Genomic DNA, 21,297 nt, shown 5'->3' with positions numbered 1-21,297 from the left:
CCACTGATATTCTTTTAACATGTTGATGTGGTAGCTCTGATGTCTACCTAACTCCTGATCCAGAGCTACCACTTAATTTGACTCATTCACCCACCGGATTACTGGATACGGGCCGGTATAGGCAGCTAGGAGTTTATTCTGGCGGGTTGGCTTCAGAACAAGCACCTGCTGCCCTGGGATGAACTCTCTACTATTGGCATTTCTATCATACCAGCGCTTCTGCCTGGTCTGAGCTCTCTTGAGGTTAGCTTGCGCTAAGCCCATCAGATCTGCCAACCGATCTCTGAGCTCCACCACATACTGGAGCACCGTAGCATCTGTTGTGGGGGTCTCCCCCTCCCATCCCTCCCGGAACAGGTCGAGCTGTCAACGGACCCGGCGCCCATATAGAAGCTCGAAGGATGAGAAACCAGTAGACTCCTGTGGCACCTCCCTGTATGCAAACAGTAGGTGCTGCAGGTATGCTTCCCAGTCCCCTCCTTCAGCCTCTACAAATGCCTGCAGCATCTGCTTCAGGGTGCCATTGAACCGCTCACACAGTCCCTTGGTTTGAGGGCGATAGGGGGCCGTGCGGAGAGAGGTCACCCCGCAGGCAGCCCAGAGACTTTGGAGCAGCTCACTCGTGAACTATGCTCCCTGGTCAGTCAGGATCTCACTAGGGAAACCTACCCTAGTAAAAATATTTATCAGCGCCTCGGCCACCTTCTGGGTGTCAATGGAGGAAAGAGCCACCGCCTCCGGGTACCTGGTCGCAAAGTCTATGACCGTTAAAATATATTTTTTCCCTGACCTACTGGGAATCATCAGAGGCCCGATGATGTCTACCACTACCCGCTGAAATGGTTCCCCTATCACCGGTAGCAGCTTCAGGGGGGCCTTCGCCCGATCGCCTTGCCTCCCCACTCGCTGGCAGGCATCACAGGTGAGGCAGAACGCCGATGCCTCCCATGATACCCCTGGCCAGTAGAAACTCTGGGTCAGCCTGGCTCTCGTACGGGTAACCCCATGATGCCCTGCCAGTGGGATCGCATGCGCTAAGTGCAACAACTGTGCGCAGTACTTAGTAGGTACCACCAACTGACATTTGGTCTGTCCGGAGCTGCCGGGGCTTTTTCCCGGTACAAGAGTCCATGGTGCCACAGGATCCGCTCGGTTCCAGGATCGGAGGACAGTTCAGCAGCACGCTGCCTCTTGCCCTCCAAGCTCAGGTCCGCCCATACTGCATCCCAGAACGTCTGGCTCTGCTCCGGCCCACTGGCCCTAGTCACACAGTCAGGGATATCAGTCTCACTCAAGGCAGGCTCCGTTCGACTTACCCGGTCAACCTTCTCCTGAATGTCCACGATTGGGGGTTCCAAGGCCTGGGAAGTGATGGGTTCAGGATTGGGACCCTGAACCGCAGTTGAGTCTGGGACGGAACCACGGCGACTCTGGCTCCGAGTCGCTACAGCTATGGCATCATCAAGCTTGAGAAAAGACCGGGAGGTCTGAAACATCGCCCATAGTACTTCTGTTCCTATTTGATGTATTAAATGTATACTTTTTATATCATATCCCAGTGTGTGCTGCAGATTTCCTTCTTGCTGTTATGTGTTTGTGCGTGTGTGTATAATATATATATATATATATATATATATATATATATATATATACACATGTAGAGGTATCAGTACCGTGTTAGCCGAGCTTCAATAATCAAAAAATAAATAGATGATACCGTTCTGTGGCTAACGAAATGCTTTTATTTGTGCGAGCTTTCGAGATACACTGATCTCTTCTTCCGGCGATGTTACAATGAATGAACCTGAGCTGGCTGTAGGACTGGCCCATGTGACCTGGCAGGTTCTGATAGGAGGAAGATAATTCCTTGCCAATGGGATGAGGCTAATGTAACACTTCACAGGCCCTTGTCCTTAAAAAGGCCTGTACCCCTCATTCCTGGGTGATTCCTGTTTTTGTTGTTGCTGGTACCTGATTTCTTCAAGCGGATAAGACCTAAGTACAGCGGCTACGATTCCAGAACGCAAGGGGTTAAAAACATCGCAACAAGGAAACTTGCCCTGATTCAGGATTTCGTTAGCCCTAGGGATTCCAGCAAATCCCAGAGAACCAGAAAAGACTTTGCACATTCACAGAAGGATTGGACTGGCTATTTATTTGGCAATTTGCAAATGGACTACATTTTAAAGGACAATCTTCTGGTGCGTTGCATCTTTCTGGATATTATCCTCTGTTTCTCTACCCGTAAGTGTAATTATTAAGTTTATTCTGCAGTTGTCGTGTGTTTGCCTATCAAGGGAATAAATCTCAGTTTATTTTGCTCAACCTGTTCTGCTCAATCAGGACACACGAAATATAAATGTGTTATTAAGCGCATCTCCCGTGACAAGCGTTTAAAACTGGGTACTGGTACTTAGGTCTTATCCGCTTGAAGAAATCAGGTAGCAACAGCAACACCAACACAGGAACAACACAGGAACTAGCCATAAAACACATCCACACCGGGGGAAGGACCAGCACAGATAACATTCCAAGAGACACTGTTTTTAAGTAATCCTTGCTTCATTCATTGTAACATCGCCGGAAGAAGAGATCAGTGTATCTCGAAAGCTCGCACAAATAAAAGCATTTCGTTAGCCACAGAACGGTATCATCTATTTATTTTTTGATTTTATATATATATATATATATATATATATATATATATATCCATTACATTTTAAGTTATGGTGGGTGAAAAAGGCAGCAAAAACCCTCCACCATATATATATTTGTTTGTGTATATAAGCCTGTCACGGGAAACCAATGCTTTTAACACCAAAATACCCGAATCCTTTGAGCAAAGCAAGAGATAAAATCAATTGTAATTTATATACAGAATGAACATACACAGCTTGATTTACAATTACAACGAAAAATAGACTTACTAGTTACAATGTTAAGTCTGGTTACAGAATGGACCTTTCACTGCATGATAAATCTTAGATGAATCTCGTTCCTGATGGGCTGCACAGGTTCTTATAGGGTTAACATTCCTATCTTTAAACTCTGCAGCCAACCTCTGCGTGGGAACCAAATATTCCCACCTATCCCAGAGCTGCCAGTCCTGGGTAGCCTGGCACTGGGAGCTTCAGCATATCAACTGGGCATGTGCAACTAATGCCATCTTTCCCCACTTGTCATGCCAGACCCCCTGCCAGCTCAGTGCCTGAACGTCTGGGCAGATCAACCATATGCCAGGGTGGCTTTGAAATTCTCTTCCTTGCTAACAAAAGGTTTAACACCTCCATATCCTTGCTAACAAATGGTTAACACCTTCATATCCTGGACTGCCTTTGAAACTGGTCCTTTGAAGTTTAGAGGGCGGAGAAGCTCCCTCTGTTTCCTATGCAAATTGATTTTTATCCATACTGAATGACTTCCTCTGACCATTACTTTAATAAAAATCTAAACATTGGGGACTTTTATTCATCAATGTTTTATATACCTTAATAAAAATTGCGCTATAATTTTTTTTTTTTTTTTTTTTCAACTTAAGTTTTATTACGCTATAACCTTTTTAATGATTTTACCTGACCAGCGCTCACAGAAGATCTCTCAGCGTGCTAGGACCTTCCCAGCAGGAGCTAGCTACAATCCGTTCGCTTTGCTGCGGGCTGATGGGTTTTAAAACCATTTTTTCTTTGCACGGTTACAGGGAAACACTGCTACAGTAATACATTTCATAGTTAGACACAACATGATTCTCGACACAACATGATTCTCGACACCTTATACCTGGTGGGAGACACACATACACGTTTATTGAATGCACAGTGTTTTTGCCATTACTGGGCTGCAGAGATGACAATCTATATTTTCCCAATATGGCTCAGGGGCCCCCAGCCAGGGCAAGTACCTTTATTAATCAAAAGATATAACAAAAGTTTATCAAAATTAATTTAATAGAACACATCTAAAGTAACACATATAAATATAAAAACATAGAAAGGCAAAAACAGAAAACCTCCAAAAGAATAAGGCTATGACCGTTTTTTATGATGGATAACAACTGGGTGACAGAATGTGAAAGTGAGAAAAGGACACATGAAAAGGTTTCTATTGTTACTAAGGCTTCGCTTATAGTGACGGAAACGGTCATAAACCAGAAGTACTGGTAAAGTAAGCAGAAATAAACCTACAATAAACTATACTAGAGACTGTCACTAGACACAACATATATAAAGATGGTCAGAGTGCATAATGATATCATACAGTCAACTAGATATACAGTAAGTAATGTGTCAAATGCAGGACAAAATAAGCTCATCAAATATAATGAAGGGCAGTGCTGCGGATCTTTTGGGTTGTTGTTTTATCTATTTTTATTGCTGGATGGTGATCCTGGCTGCACTGCAAGCAGTGACTACTAAGATTAGTAATTTGGCCTATTTTTAACAATTAGAGTGCCCTGAACATTCTTATTTTGTGTATGTGTATATGTATGTGTATATGTATGTATGTGTATATATATATATATATATATATATATATATATATATATTTGTGTATGTATATATTTGTGTATGTATATATATATATATATGTTCTTCAGTATTAGGTGATACCTTTTTTATTGGACTAACAATTTATGTCATAGGACAAGCTTTCGAGAGTTCTCTTCTTATCAAGGTCTTATCCAAATAAACCGCAATTTATTTTACTGCCTGTTTTGCCTTGTGACTGATCCCTTAAATATAAAGGTGTATTTGGCCTGGCCTTCCATGACAGAAGAGAGGAGAACTCTCGAAAGCTTGTCCTAGTGCATAAATCGTTAGTCCAATTAAAAAGGTATCACCTAATACAGAAGAACTCATTTATTCTGCACTATCGCAACTGGACAAACATGGCTATTTTTTTTATATATATACACAAACACACACAAATACATTGATGAACAGATCTACTTTAGCTACTGTAATTGGCCCAATTCTATTACAGCTGAACCCTGTTATAACGTGTTGCTTGGGGTCCACATAATGCGACCGCATTATAATGGGGATTGCGAGGAAGAAATGGCCGCCGCAATCGTGTGTGTTGGCGGGGAGGCCGCGATTGATGGGGGGGGGGGGTGCCTATGTTATCTACAGGCCTATGTCGTGAGGCATCCAAGCACCCCAGTTACAACTTGACCCAAATCCGGGGTCCCTATGTGTGTCCCCCCTCTCCCAGTACCCTCCTCAAGCAGAATCCACGAAGCGGTGCACCATGAGTCGCAGAATCTGGCTCGTGGCGGCCACGCAAGGCCCGCAGTGAGGCGGCCATCTTACCTCCAGGGACCCGCTGCTGGCACAGTGTTGTAGTGGAGCAAAGCGTTCCTTCCCCAGGGGATCGGACCCACCGAGGTGCTATGAGAGCTCGGCGGAACCTCCCCAGGCAGGCGGGATCTCCACCGGAGGGCGGGGAGAAGTGAGAGCCCCATTCAGCGTGCTTCCTTTGCCTGCTTCAGTCACAAGGGGTGTGTGTGTGTGTTAAAGCTTTGGGGGGGGGGGGGAACTTGGAGATGTTCTAAATCGGGAGCCACGCTCAGCCCGCGTTATAAGCGGATCTGCGTTGTAGCGGATCGCGCTATAACGGAGTTGAGCTTTATTCATTTTGAAATGATCCATGATAAGGAATACTTTGAGTACATGTAATGTACAGAATTAGAAGACTCATACAGTGAAGAAGAGCTGTAGTGGTTAAAGTGTTTGACTTTAATACTGAAGTTTTGTAGGGAGTAATGAAGAGAAACAATAATATTATTGTTACCGAAGGTGGATAAATTAAGGTACAGGAAAATTAAAGGAATTTGCCTACGATTATCACTTTTACACTACACAGTGATACCCCTGCACTAAAACACACTCTTATTTATCCTCCCAGCACATTCTCTTTCTCTCCATGCTTCTCCTCCTTGCTTCTGGGGATATCTCTCCCAATCCTGTTCCTTGTCTTATATCTACAGGGGCAGGGGTGGAGGCGTGGGGCTCCTCCTCTCCGCTATCTCACATTACCGAACCCTTCCTTTTCTCCCGCTTTTTTCCCTCCTTTGAGGCACACACTGTCCAACTTTTTTTCTCTTCCCCTTGTCCACGGGGTGGTCATCTATCACCCACCTACCTCTACTCATCCCCCTTCTGTCTGTCTCTCACACTTTGAATCCTGGCTCTCCTTCTTCCTCTCCTCAGACTCCCCTTTTCTCCTTGGGGACTTCAACTGCTATATTGTTTACCCCTCTCTCGCTTGGGCTTCCCGCTTTCTCTCTAACCTCTTCTTTTGGCCTTCAACAATGGACTGCAGCCAGCACCCACAATGATGGCCACTACCTGGACCTGGTTTTCACAAAAAGCTTTTCTCACTCTGATTTCTCCATTTCCCCCTATCCTCTCTCTGACCATCATCTCATCTAATTTTCTCTCTCAGCTCTGGTCCTGACCCCCTGGTCAAGAACTACAACTTTGCCCTATTCTCCTCTCGTGATCTACATGCCACGCTTTCTCTCTGTCGCCGCTCTAACCCAAGACTCTGGCTAAATTTCCCACACGTGCATGCTGCGTTCCGGCACTTGTTCCTCTGAATGCCTCTGGAGAAAATCACACACTCGCAGACTTCCTTCACAACAAAATTATCTTATCCTCTTTCAACACTGCCCTCTGCCAGGTTAACAAACCTACTTTTCTTCACTAATCAACACGCACAAGTCTAACCCATGCAGATTCTTCTGTCTTTGATTCTCTACTTAGACCACCGTTTGCTACCTGTTGTTATTCCTCCTTATCACGTTGAAACTTTGCCGACTATTTTAAGACGAGGGTGAAATCCGTACGTCAAGACATCCCTTCTGTAATCTCCACCCATACTACATTGCCTGCCTTCCTCGACTCTTTTTCTGCTCTCACATAGGAGAATGTATCGCTGATCTCCTCATCTGCCTCTACCACTTGCCCTCTTGACCCATTCCCTCCCATCTCCTAAAACCCCTTGCTCCTACTATATTCCCTACGCTCACACATATTTTCAAATCCTCCCTCTTCTCTGGTACCTTTCCAGCCTCTTTCACGCAACAGTTATAACATTACTCAAAAACAGCAAGCTTGACTCTACCTGTCTCTCTAATTATCGTCCTGTCTCCCTCCTGCCTCTTGCTTCTAAACTCCTTGAACGCCTTGTATTCTTTTGCTTGCTCCATTTTCTCACCTCCCATTCTCTCCTAGATCCTCTATAATCTGGCTTCCACACTGCTCACTCTACTGAAACAGCCCACGCTACCTAATGACCTCCAGGCTGCCAAAAACAAAGGTTACTAGTCTGCTAATCTTGCTCGACCTCTCTGCAGTCTTTGATACTGTGGACCACCCTCTTCTCCTTCACATGCTCCATACTCTTGGTATCCATAACAAAGCTCTATCCTGCATTTCTTTTAACTCTTCCATCATATTTTCAATGTCGCGTTTGCTAACATCTCCTCCTTCTCTATCGATCCTTCTGTGGGGGTACCCAAGGGCTCTGTCCTGGGACCTCTTCTCTTTTCTCTTTACACACTCTCTCTAGTTGACCATATCACATCTCTTGGGTTCAAATATCACCTCTATGCTGATGACACAAATTTACTTTTCAACCCCTGACATAACACCTGCTATACAGACCAAAGTCTCTGAATGTCTTTCCACTACTATATATAATCCTGGATGGCCCTCCACTGACTCAAACTAACATGTCAAAAACAGAGCTCCTTATACTTCCTCCCAAACCTGGCTGGCCCTACTATCTCCTTCTACATTACTGTTGACAGTTCTATCATACACGCAGTATCACAAGCACGCTGCATAGAGGTCACATTTGATTCATCCCTCAGATTCTCCTCTCGCATTCAAAATGTAGCTAAAACCTATAGTTTGTCCTCCGCAATATTACAAAGATACGCCCTTTCCTGCTGCTCTACTGCTAAAACTCTGACACATGCCCTCATTCTCTCCCGTCTCAACTATTGTCACTTCCTGCTGTCCAACCTTCCTGCTTCTCACCTGTCTCCCCTACAATCTATCCTAAACACTGCTGCCAGAATCACTTTACTTTCCTAAATCTTTCTCAGCATCTCCCCTGCTGAAATCCCTCTCCTGGCTTCCTGTCAAATCCCAGATCATACACACAATTCTCTTCCTCACTTTTAAAGCTTTACACTCTTCTGCCCCTCCTTACATCTCAACCCTAATTTTTCTCTATACACCATCCGACAATTGCGTTCTGCTCAAGGATGTCTTCTCTCTACCCCCTTTGTATCTAAAGCCCTCTCCCACCTTAAACCTTTCTCACTGACTGCCCCACACCTCTGGAATACTCTTCCCCTCAATACCTGACTAGCACCCTCTCTATCCACCTTAAGACCCACCTGCTTAACGAAGCATATTAGCAGTTCCATGGCTGATACTATACACCTCATAGATTAACCGTGGCCCCTTGCAGACACACTTACCAGAACGCCCTCCTACTGTCTCTGTACGTTCTTATTTAGCAATTAGATTGTAAGCTCTTCGGAGCAGGGACTCCTTTTCCTAATGTTACTTTTATGTCTGAAGCACTTATTCCCATTATGTATTATTTATATTATTTGTTATTTATATTATTACCCCGTGTATTACTGCTGTGAAGCGCTATGTACATTAATGGCACTATATAAATAAAGACATGCATAGATACAAGTGGAGGAGCAAGAATTGAACTCACAATTTGTAACCACCACTGTGCTGTCCGTTCTCATTGTAATATTACAAAGCATATAATATTCATACAATTGTCTTTTTCTATATGATGCTAATTTATGTTGACAGGGAATAATAATACAATATCACATCGACAGCACCAGACACAAAAACGAAACAATTAAGACAAAGGAATCCGCGACTTGTAAGGATTTGTGTATCAAGGCCAAAGTGGGGCGAAAAAACGGCACCGCGTGTATAAACAAAAAAGGGCACCGCGTGTATAAACAAAAAAGGGCACCGCGTGTATAAACAAAAAAGGGCACCGCGTGTATAAACAAAAAAGGGCACCGCGTGTATAAACAAAAAAGTCCCCTTTGTTTAAACTAGGATTTATGTCCAGGACTTGCACCACTTTGGCCTTGGTACATATAGTATCTAAGTGGTATGTTGGGAGAGCGTGGGAGGGCCTGTGAGTGTGTTAGGTGTGTGCTATGTGGCTCCGTGTGTATTTGCAGAGCACAGTGTAGTCACTATGTTCTCCAAGGAGCTCCGGGAACCCACTGAAACTTCCCCGGGAAGGGGCCGCCGGTTACTTCATGGTTGTTTAAATGCCTGCGTCACGCAGGGTAATAGGAAGCTGCGACAAAGGACATCGCGGCTTGCTGTTGGCCGTGTAACGTGGGAGATTTAAACACCATTTTGTTTCCCCTGGAGGGCATGCGATGGGCGGCATTTCCCCGGTATCGCGTGAGTCCGTGAATTCCCGGAGCGGAAATGAATGCGGTACAGCTCCGGAGACCCCTGCGCTTCCCAAACATGTCAAGGAAACAGGGAAGGTGGGAGGGAGGGAGGGGGCATAAACAGTACTCCTCTAAAGTGTTTGGATCTGTGTCACAAGTTAAACCAAAATGTTAATCTACAGTCTTGCATAGATGCACACAATGGTTAGAAAGTAGTGTACCTACAGTAGCATGTGTGGCCCTTACATTGCAATGTGTAACTCTGCCCTAATCTCTGCTAGTGACCCTCCCCAAATCACGTCTTTAACGTTCAATAACTACATCACTAGTGAGCACCTTCACGTCTCAGACAGGTCTGCAGCCCGCCTTTCCCCCATTATCTCCCAGCATGCACTGCTTCCACTGCAGCCAGGGATTCTGGGTAATAACATGCACATGAGCACACAGTGTGTCACTTTGTGCTTGTCCATTTTAACATAGACCCCCTATGAGCTTTTGCCTGCCGCATTGCACAGCTTTTCAGCACAGAATGGGTTAAATAAGCGCAGAGCCAGTAAGACCTAACCTGAAACATTGGCAATTAAAGCCGTCAGAACTAATGTAAATACTTCATTGATGCATACTCTGAATATTTATCTTGGCATCAATGTTAATAGCAACAAGGCAGTTTTCCAGCGTGTTGTCAGCCAAGTGGGACTGTCCCTTTTTACAAGGTTTAGCAGCCTGCAATAACCAAAACTAGCGAAGAAGGGAGAGCGTTGGACCGGGTGTATTGACTGTCTTTCTAACTGCCTTTGAGCAGGGATGCGGAGACCAGCTGCGCGGAGGGTTGGGCAGTCTGCGTCAGAGGCCCATGCAAAGACTGCCTTTCCAGGCTGGGGACCCTTATTACGTCAGCAAGAGGAAGCGAGATGAGTGGCTGTCCAGATGGAAGAGGGAGGTAAGGACACAGAATAAGATAATTGGGAGGGCTCATCCCGGGGGCCAGGCGTCCTTATACGGGGGTTATTATCGTTTTTTTGTTTGAAAGGTGCAGTCCCACATGGCTAGCCCAATAAAAACACCAAGGTCCATGTTTGCTAAGTGATGCTATGCCAAACACTGCAGACACCTACTGTAGATCCAGGGTGGCCAACTCCAGCCCTCAAGGGCCACCAACAGGTCAGGTTTTCAGGATATCCCTGCTTCAGCACTGGTGGCTCAATCAGTGGCTCAGTCATAGACTTCACCACGTGTGCTGAAGCAGAGATATCCTGAAAACCTGACTTGTTGGGTGGCCCTTGAGGACTGGAGTGGGCCTCCCCTGATCTAGACCACTCAAGTGAATGGGCTTTATGGTGTCTTCCTGAGCCAGGTGTTATGGCACAGCACCGCTAAGTAAATATAGGCCTATATCTATATATGTAGACCTTGTATGTAAACTTTTAGACCAACCCGTAAAACCGGGGTGCTAATCTTCCGCTCCATAGTATCTATCAAACAAACGGAACAAAATCCACTCTGGTGTAGGGTTGGGCGATATACCGGTATTCAGTAATATCGTGATAACATAATCTCCTGGAGTGCCGATATGGGAGGTTACCTGATTTTGCGATATTACGGAGTGACAGTGGTCAGAGGTGTAAGTTTGTAGCTGCGGCTGTGCTGTCTCTCTCTCGCTCTCCCCCTCTCCCGAGTCCTCCCTGCTTCTGAATGCTGACTGAGAGGGGGACAGAGGAGCTTCGGGCAGCATGGGGAGAGAGAGCATGTGAGAGCAGCGGGGAAAGGTAGGTACTCCTCCTCACTTTCATTTTGTTAAGCCCTCCATCCCACCCCCCACCCCCCCTCACCGCCACCCTCCCCCTGCGACACTTAACCACTTCCCCTGGGGCTCTTAACCCCTTCCCCTGGGGCTCTTAATCCCTTCCTCTCTCCCCCCTGGGGCTCTTATTCCCTTCCTCTCTCCCCCCTGGAACACTTAACCCCTTCCTCTATTCCCCCATAACCCCTCCACCCCCCGCCATGCCTACACTGCTCACATCCCCCTCATGCCATCATTCTCACCCTTTATGAAAATGATAAAAATTAATTACAACAGATTTTTTTTTGACCATTTTTAATTGTCGAAAGATCTGTTTAATATATATTTTTTTACATTTTATCAATTAAATGTGTTTTTAATGGAGGGAGTATCTCGGGTGAGAGTGATGGGATGGGGGTGTTCGAGGTAAGGGAGCAGTGCAGGTGAGAAAAGGTGACGTGCAGACATGGGAAGGCCTGGGAAATGAAGGTCTCTTTGTTCATTATTTTGAGAACACATTTTATTTAGATTTACTAGAACATTTTCAGACTTTAATTTGACCAAATTTATTGCGATAGATATCGTTATAGCGATACATTTCTTAATCTATTTATCGTGGTGAAAATGTTGATATCGCCCAACCCTACTCTGGTTGCATTAGTGTGGTATATGGATGAAGAGCAGCTCGTCTACTGTCTGCCATACAACACACATGATCATTGGTGTGTGTGTGTGTATATGTATGTATGTATGTGTATGTGTATATATGTATATATATATATATATATATATATATATATATATATATATAATGCAGACTCATGAATAATCTGCATAAATAATGATGATCAGAGTCCACTTAAATATACGTGTAAATTTGTGTGATATTTGCACTATAAGTTACAGTCCATTGAATGTTGGCCAGACGAGTTGAAATGAAATAGACACATGTTCCCTTATCAGCAGAGGTAGGGGACTGCAATGCTTTCAAAGCTCATAGAGCATGCAGTTTGTCTTCATTACTGGCCAGTTATAGACATACAAGTTGAGATTCCCCATAGTTCCATCATTCCTCCATCACTACCACCCATTAGCCAGGAGGAGCAGTTTTGTATTCTTGTAAGTGTGTGTTGTTCAGGACCAGTCACATTTCCATGACATCCTCACGGTGCCTCAAGTACTCTACGTGTCTCTGAAGCCAGTCCCGGTCTGAAGGGTGTGTAACTGCTCGAGCCCCTTACAGGAGAAATGCTGTGTCCATGGTATATTCTTTGGCGTTTCGGTAAATGTATGATACCCTTCACCGCCAGGGGGACTGGCAATGCCCTTCCAGCAGCAAAGTCTTTAGGTAGTGAGAGCAACATACAGTGGTGTGAAAAAGAAAGAACACTCTCTTTGAATTCTATGGTTTTACATATCAGGACATAATAACAATCACCTGTTCCTTAGCAGGTCTTAAAATTAGGTAAATACAACCTCAGATGAACAACAACACATGACATATTTCACCGTGTCATGATTTAACAAAAATAAAACCAAAATGGAGAAGCCATGTGTGAAAAACTAAGTATACCTTATGATTCAATAGCTTGTAGAACCACCTTTAGCAGCAATAACTTGGAGTAATCGTTTTCTGTATGAATTTATCAGTCTCTCACATTGTTATGGAGGAATTTTGTCCCACTCTTCTTTACAACGTTGCTTCAGTTCATTGAGGTTTGTGGGCTTTTGTTTATGCACAGCTCTCTTAAGGTCCAGCCACAGCATTTCAATTGGGTTGAGGTCTGGACTTTGACTGTGTCATTGCAACACCTTGATTCTTTTCTTTTTCAGCCATTCTGTTGTAGATTTGTTGGTGTGCTTGGGATCATTGTCCTGTTGCATGACCCAATTTCGGCCAAGCTTTAGCTGTCGGACAGATGACTCCACATTTGGTTCTAGAATACTTTGGTATACAGAGGAGTTCATGGTTGACTCAATGACTGTAAGGTGACCAGGTCCTGTGGCTGCAAAACAAGGCCAAATCATCACCCCTCCACCACCGTGCTTGACATTTGGTATGAGGTGTTTGTGCTGATATGCTGTGTTTGCTTTTTGCCAAACGTGGCTCTGTGTATTATGGCCAAACATCTCCACTTTGGTCTCGTCTTTCCAAAGGACAGTGTTCCAGAAGTCTTGTGGTTTGTTGAGATGCAACTTTGCAAACCTAAGCCATGCTGCCATGTTCTTTTTAGAGAGAAGAGTCTTTCTCCTGGCAACCCTTCCAAACAAACCATACATGTTCAGTCTTTTTCTAATTGTACTGTCATGAACGTTAACATTTAACATGTTAACTGAGGCCTGTAGAGTCTGAGATGTAATTCTTGTTTTTTTTTTTTTTTGCAATTTCTCTGAGCATTGCACGGTCTGACCTTGGGGTGAATTTGCTGGGACGTCCACTCCTGGGAAGATTGCCAACTGTCTTGAATGTTTTCCACTTTTGAATAATCTTTCTCACTGTAGAATGATGGACTTTAACTTGTTTGGAATGGCTTTATAACCCTTCCCAGATTGATGGGCAGCAACAATTGCTTCTCTAAGATCATTGCTGATGTCTTTCCTCATTGGCATTGTGTTAACACACACCTGAATGCTCCAGACCAGCAAACTGCTAAAACTTTGGCTTTTATAGAGGTGGTCACACTTGCTGATGATCAATTAATCAAGAGCATTTTATTAGCAGCACCTGTCTGCTACTTAGCATCTTCATTCCTATGGAAGCAGTAAGGGTGTACTTAGTTTTTCACACATGGCTTCTCCATTTTGGCTTTATTTTTGTTAAATAAATATGTCATGTGTTGTTGTTCATCTGAGGTTGTATTTACCTAATTTTAAGACCTGCTAAGGAACAGATGATTGTTATTATGTCCTGATATGTAAAACCACAGAATTGAAAGGGTGTACTTCCCTTTTCACACCACTGTATAAATTGTAGTAGAGAATTCAGTGGCACAGAAGTTCCCATTCTGTGTCACGATGTGGAACTGCACCTTGAGCATGAGGCCTTGAGCCATAGGCTGACTCGGCTACCACTCCCCGGCTGCCCATCCCCCATCAGCTTTGAGAACACGTTGAGTGATCCGTTACCAGAGTTTACCAGTATTCTCTTCTATTTTTTTTCCTTTGGCAAAAATTGTTTACATTTCTGGTTAAATAAAAAAAGCTGATGATGATGAAACATTTTAATGAAGCGGTTTCATTTTTATATCTGGCACTGGGAAAATGTGAATTCCTTCATTTAACATGAATCTGTTGAAAAATGATTAGGAAAAAGAATAGGAATTCCCCCCAAAATTGGTACGGTCTTTTTGTGAATATTAAGTAGCTCTGTGCTCCTCTGGTATGTGACAGTTGTGTTCTGGGGCAGGGAGAGCCCGGTGGGAATAGGGTTGACCTGAGTTCCGCCTCCTTACAAACTCGCTGCCCACTGCATGAGAAAGTTGCTGGAGTCAGTGATGGGAAATTCTCTTCTGTAGAAGTACCTGCGTTGATTTGGTTTCTAGCTGTAGAAATGACTTTGCTGTTTTACCTTGTATGATTGAGGGTTTCTTCACTTCTGTTACCCACCATAACCTTATTGTGTCTGGTTTATATCCCAGTAGATTTTTTTTATTGCTTTGTAGGAAGTGGTCTTTTGATAAACTTCTTGGTTTGGGAGTGATATAATCCAGCGCACCTGTTGGTTTGGGAGTGATATAATCCAGCACTCTTCTTGGTTTGGGAGTGATATAATCCAGCGCTCTTCTTGGTTTGGGAAGTGATATAATCCAGCGCTCTTCTTGGTTTGGGAGTGATATAATCCAGCACTCTTCTTGGTTTGGGAAGTGATATAATCCAGCGCTCTTCTTGGTTTGGGAGTGATATAATCCAGCGCTCTTCTTGGTTTGGGAGTGATATAATCCAGCGCTCTTCTTGGTTTGGGAAGTGATATAATCCAGCACTCTTCTTGGTTTGGGAAGTGATATAATCCAGCGCTCTTCTTGGTTTGGGAGTGATATAATCCAGCGCTCTTCTTGGTTTGGGAGTGATATAATCCAGCGCTCTTCTTGGTTTGGGAAGTGATATAATCCAGCGCTCTTCTTGGTTTGGGAGTGATATAATCCAGCGCTCTTCTTGGTTTGGGAGTGATATAATCCAGCGCTCTTCTTGGTTTGGGAAGTGATATAATCCAGCGCTCTTCTTGGTTTGGGAAGTGATATAATCCAGTGCACTTCTTCGTTTGGGAGTGATATAATCCAGCGCTCTTCTTGGTTTGGGAAGTGATATAATCCAGCGCTCTTCTTGGTTTGGGAGTGATATAATCCAGCGCTCTTCTTGGTTTGGGAGTGATATAATCCAGCGCTCTTCTTGGTTTGGGAAGTGATATAATCCAGCGCTCTTCTTGGTTTGGGAAGTGATATAATCCAGTGCACTTCTTGGTTTGGGAGTGATATAATCCAGCGCTCTTCTTGGTTTGGGAGTGATATAATCCAGCACTCTTCTTGGTTTGGGAGTGATATAATCCAGCGCACTTCTTGGTTTGGGAGGGATATAATCCAGCGCACCTGTTGGTTTGGGAGTGATATAACCCAGCACTCTTCTTGGTTTGGGAGTGATATAATCCAGCACACTTCTTGGTTTGGGAAGTGATATAATCCAGTGCACTTCTTGGTTTGGGAGTGATATATTCCAGCGCATTTCTTGGTTTAGGAGGGATATAATCCAGCGCATTTATTGGTTTAGAGGCGGCAATTCTTAATAGGTTTTTTATTTATTTTTTTGTATGCCCGAATCTCCGCCTTTTTTTGGTTGAACTAGCAAAATCTTAGCCAATGTTTTGGCTTTGATACAGTTGCATTTTAAGATTTTTTAGGAGGAACACTAATGGTAACAGTGACCTTGGACATGTAAGGAACCATTGTAAGCAGAAGTTTAAGGCTGTGTTTTCTGTCTCCCTGCCCTATCCTCCCCACGCTCCTTATCGCCTAGAACAAGGTGGAATAGAAATTAAGGAGACCCGTTAAAAATTTAAAGATTATTGTCAAACATTTATACTTTTTGCATCGGTCAACACGTTTTAACATATTAAAATATCCCTGTGGTGGGTTCCTTCCTGGGACGAGGCCAGTCACACAGACAACGTGGTACATAGCTGTAGTAAGACTTACTGCCCCCGCAGCGTGGCTCTGGGATTGAGTCTGCCGCGATCACGCTGCCGGGGGTCCAATGCTTCCGAATGGTTCCCCCCGCAGCGTTAAATTCTTTGGTCTCATGACCACGAGCGATCATGTCACCAAAGCGTTACGTTTTGCTATATAACTGTAGACCTCTTTGGTTTCTAACTTTCACATATGTATCAATGGAAAAATGGGACAATTCTGGGGCAAAATTAGTCACCAATACCAAACATCCCATTGAAATCATTAGGATTTCTGGTGCTGTCCATCTGGCTGAGTTTGTTTGTCTACCTTTAGGATGACACCACTTTTGCCTTGATGCATAGCTCCCATTACAGGGCAATGGGACTCCTTACTATAGTCAGGAATTCAGTCACCAAGTTGTAATGCCAATAAATATATTGGTTCCCACGGTCGTCTGCTACTGGCGCCAATGACTTAGTCGAAGGCTCGACAGCACTGAGAAGATGGCGGGAACGGACACCCCATATCCCAGATTTAAATACATGTGGTTAGATTATCTGCACCCCACACGTCTTCCTAACTTCTCCTATCGACGGGAAATCGATGCAAAGCGCTTGTTACGTTGACACTGAAACACGTACCTGCCAGAATCCGCTCTTTCACCCAAGTGTGACAGCGGTCATTACAAAAGAATATTGTTTATTTCATAGAGCTGGCAGTGTACGCTGCGCTTTGAGTTTGGGGTCTCTGCCCAGATGAGCTTACAATCTAATTTTGGCAGGAATGGAGATGGGTGAACTCACAAACGAGTCGTACTGTACCTGCCACGGGTGCACTGTGACCCACTGGTGGTGTGCGTGTCCGCAGACACAAGACATACCGGCACTGCAGTGGGAGTTTGAAAAGTGCAGTCCAACTTTATCCAAGGGATCCCCGTTCCTGTCCTCACACGGACCTCTATCGCGTCTTGTCACATCTTGGCATCCGTGTGAGGACAGAGACGGCGATCCCTTGAATAACGTTACTCTTCCTTTTTGTAAAGCCCAATGCAGGGCCTGTATGGCTTGTGTTTATTCATCTCATTCCCGTGAGGCACAGGGAGATAACGTGACAGGCTCAAGGTCACAAGGACACCGGGAATGGAACCAAAGGCAGTGGCGTTACCGCTGAGCTGCCCCCTTAGTAATATCATTTGGTAATCTCGCCATGTTCGTTAAAGCAGGGGTTCTCCGCTCCAGTCACCCACCCCAGTCGAAGACTGGGCCACTGATTGATACCCCTGTGCTGAAGCAGGGATATCCTCAAAACCTGACCTTCTTGAGGACTGGAGTTGAGAACCCCTGATTAAAGGGTCCATGCAAGTGATCTAGGAATTGGTAGGTGAAATGTTCCTAATTGAAGCCGTTATTGAGGCACACAGATAATCTCTCTCCTTTATAGCACCAGCACTGATTTACCTGTTCTGCTTCTGGTGGGACAAAGACACATTGGCTCATATCTCACAAACAGGCCACATTTATCCCGAAAACTGCATGCCTAGGAGTTGTTGTATTATTTTTGTTCCAATATGTTTGCATATACAGTTCTTATTGAATATGGTAACTGCAAATGGTCTTCCCTTTAAGGATTTAGCCATTTTCTTGCACTTTAATGGACAGGCTCATTAGAATCAGGTTAATGATTTAATGGTCTCTTGTGTTTCTTGGTAAATACTGTAGATCCGACATTGGAGTAAAACTGGATGAGAGAGCGGTGCTAACATCCTGCATGTGTTTGCATCGATGTGGCGGGGTCCCCTGCCCTGTGAGTGACTTACACACAATATATTGAATTCTGCCGCAATCTTTTCCCTGTTTTCTGTGCATCCTGAAATCTTCCAGGTCGGATACTGTGTAAATCTCCCCGGTTACCGATCTGATCAGTAGATCCAGTAAGATCGCTTAACAAGTTTTGCACACCTTGTGTGGTTAAACAGAGGCAGAATATGGTAACAGGCTGGTGCACAGAACCCGCAGGACCTGCCGCAGCGCTTGTGAGTTAGGGGTACGTGTATCCGCGGCGTGTTAACGCAAATTGGTGCAACGTGTGGGCAAAGTGTATCACGTGAATTTACTAACTGGGTCTTATGTACCGAAGCCTGCTGGTCGCTTGGGTTTTACACCCTGGAGACTTGAATACATTCAGTTGGCTTCCTTTCCTGTCACACATCGGGTGCTGTTATTTTGCACCGGTTTTGTAGCCAGGAAACTTGTCGTATTACAAACACATCCCCTTGTAAGCAGCAGGTTTTACTTTAAATCTCTCTTAAATCTGGTGGAGTTTGTTGGCCCAGAATTGCACCCGTTTGTTATTGGTACAGGGGAGGCCAACTGCAGTCCTCAAGGGTCACCAAACAGGTCCGGTTTTCAGGATATCCCTGCGGCAGCACAGGTGGCTCAATCAAGGACTGGGATATCGTGAAAACCTGACCTGTTGGTGGCCCTTCCGGACTGGAGTTGGCCGGCCCTGTATTGGTACATGGCCTTGTTCATGTACAAGAGGCTTCTGTGTTCTTTGTATGTTGGTTGAATATAGTGGGATCTCAGGTGGCATATAGTGGGGTATATAGTGGGATCTCAGGTGGCATATAGTGGGGTATATAGCAGGATCTCGGGTGGCATATAGTGGGATCTCAGGTGGCATATAGTGGGGTATATAGTGGGATCTCAGGTGGCATATAGTGGGGTATATAGTGGGATCTCAGGTGACATATAGTGGGGTATATAGCAGGATCTCGGGTGGCATATAGTGGGGTATATAGTGGGATCTCAGGTGGCATATAGTGGGGTATATAGCAGGATCTCGGGTGGCATATAGTGGGGTATATAGTGGGATCTCAGGTGGCATATAGTGGGGTATATAGCAGGATCTCGGGTGGCATATAGTGGGGTATATAGTGGGATCTCAGGTGACATATAGTGGGGTATATAGCAGGATCTCGGGTGGCATATAGTGGGGTATATAGTGGGATCTCAGGTGGCATATAGTGGGGTATATAGTGGGATCTCAGGTGGCATATAGTGGGGTATATAGTGGGATCTCAGGTGGCATATAGTGGGGTATACGGTGGGATCTCGGGTGGCATATAGTGGGGTATATAGTGGGATCTCCGGTGGCATATAGTGGGGTATACGGTGGGATCTCAGGTGGCATATAGTGGGATATACGGTGGGATCTCAGGTGGCATATAGTGGGGTATACAGTGGGATCTACGGGTGGCATATAGTGGGGTATATAGTGGGATCTCATGTGGCATATAGTGGGATCTCAGGTGGCATATAGTGGGGTATACGGTGGGATCTCGGGTGGCATATAGTGGGGTATACGGTGGGATCTCGGGTGGCATATAGTGGGGTATATAGTGGGATCTCAGGTGGCATATAGTGGGATATATAGTGGGATCTCAGGTGGCATATAGTGCGGTATATAGTGGGATCTCAGGTGGCATATAGTGGGGTATATAGCAGGATCTTGGGTGGCATATAGTGGGATCTCAGGTGGCATATAGTGGGGTATATTGTGGGATCTCAGGTGGCATATAGTGGGGTATATAGTGGGATCTCAGGTGACATATAGTGGGGTATATAGCAGGATCTCGGGTGGCATATAGTGGGGTATATAGTGGGATCTCAGGTGGCATATAGTGGGGTATATAGTGGGATCTCAGGTGGCATATAGTGGGGTATATAGTGGGATCTCAGGTGGCATATAGTGGGGTATACGGTGGGATCTCGGGTGGCATATAGTGGGGTATACAGTGGGATCTCCGGTGGCATATAGTGGGGTATACGGTGGGATCTCAGGTGGCATATAGTGGGATATACGGTGGGATCTCGGGTGGCATATAGTGGGGTATACAGTGGGATCTACGGGTGGCATATAGTGGGGTATACGGTGGGATCTCGGGTGGCATATAGTGGGGTATACGGTGGGATCTCGGGTGGCATATAGTGGGGTATATAGTGGGATCTCAGGTGGCATATAGTGGGATATATAGTGGGATCTCAGGTGGCATATAGTGCGGTATATAGTGGGATCTCGGGTGGCATATAGTGGGATCTCAGGTGGCATATAGTGGGGTATATAGTGGGATCTCAGGTGGCATATAGTGGGGTATATAGCAGGATCTCGGGTGGCATATAGTGGGGTATATAGTGGGATCTCAGGTGGGGTATATAGTGGGATCTCAGGTGGCATATAGTGCGGTATATAGTGGGATCTCAGGTGGCATATAGTGGGGTATATAGTGGGATCTCAGGTGGCATATAGTGGGGTATATAGTGGGATCTCAGGTGGCATATAGTGGGGTATACGGTGGGATCTCGGGTGGCATATAGTGGGGTATACAGTGGGATCTCCGGTGGCATATAGTGGGGTATACGGTGGGATCTCAGTTGGCATATAGTGGGATATACGGTGGGATCTCAGGTGGCATATAGTGGGGTATACGGTGGGATCTCGGGTGGCATATAGTGGGGTATACGGTGGGATCTCCGGTGGCATATAGTGGGGTATACGGTGGGATCTCAGGTGGCATATAGTGGGATATACTGTGGGATCTCAGGTGGCATATAGTGGGGTATACGGTGGGATCTCGGGTGGCATATAGTGGGGTATACGGTGGGATCTCGGGTGGCATATAGTGGGGTATATAGTGGGATCTCATGTGGCATATAGTGGGATATACGGTGGGATCTCGGGTGGCATATAGTGGGGTATACGGTGGGATCTCGGGTGGCATATAGTGGGGTATACGGTGGGATCTCAGGTGGCATATAGTGGGATATATAGTGGGATCTCAGGTGGCATATAGTGCGGTATATAGTGGGATCTCGGGTGGCATATAGTGGGGTATA

General features: G+C 45.1%; 1 protein-coding gene across 6 annotated transcripts in view; it reads left to right on the top strand.

The window, feature by feature from the left end:
- LOC142492573 (DNA (cytosine-5)-methyltransferase 3A-like) overlaps nucleotides 1-21,297 on the top strand; it is a 348,275-nt gene that overhangs the window by 209,377 nt on the left and 117,601 nt on the right. For 5 of the 6 annotated variants that reach the window (XM_075595319.1, XM_075595316.1, XM_075595317.1 and 2 more), the window contains exon 6: nucleotides 10,266-10,403. The exons of the other annotated variant lie outside the window; for it this stretch is intronic. In XM_075595319.1, coding sequence (XP_075451434.1) covers nucleotides 10,266-10,403 — 138 coding nt within the window. The remainder of the gene's footprint in view (nucleotides 1-10,265; nucleotides 10,404-21,297) is intronic. 6 annotated transcript variants of the gene reach the window in all.

The sequence above is a fragment of the Ascaphus truei genome, chromosome 4, assembly GCF_040206685.1.
Source record: "Ascaphus truei isolate aAscTru1 chromosome 4, aAscTru1.hap1, whole genome shotgun sequence".
NCBI classification, from domain to species: domain Eukaryota; kingdom Metazoa; phylum Chordata; class Amphibia; order Anura; family Ascaphidae; genus Ascaphus; species Ascaphus truei.
The sequence above is the reverse complement of the archived record's forward strand: the minus strand, read 5'-3'. Positions and strand labels throughout refer to the sequence as shown.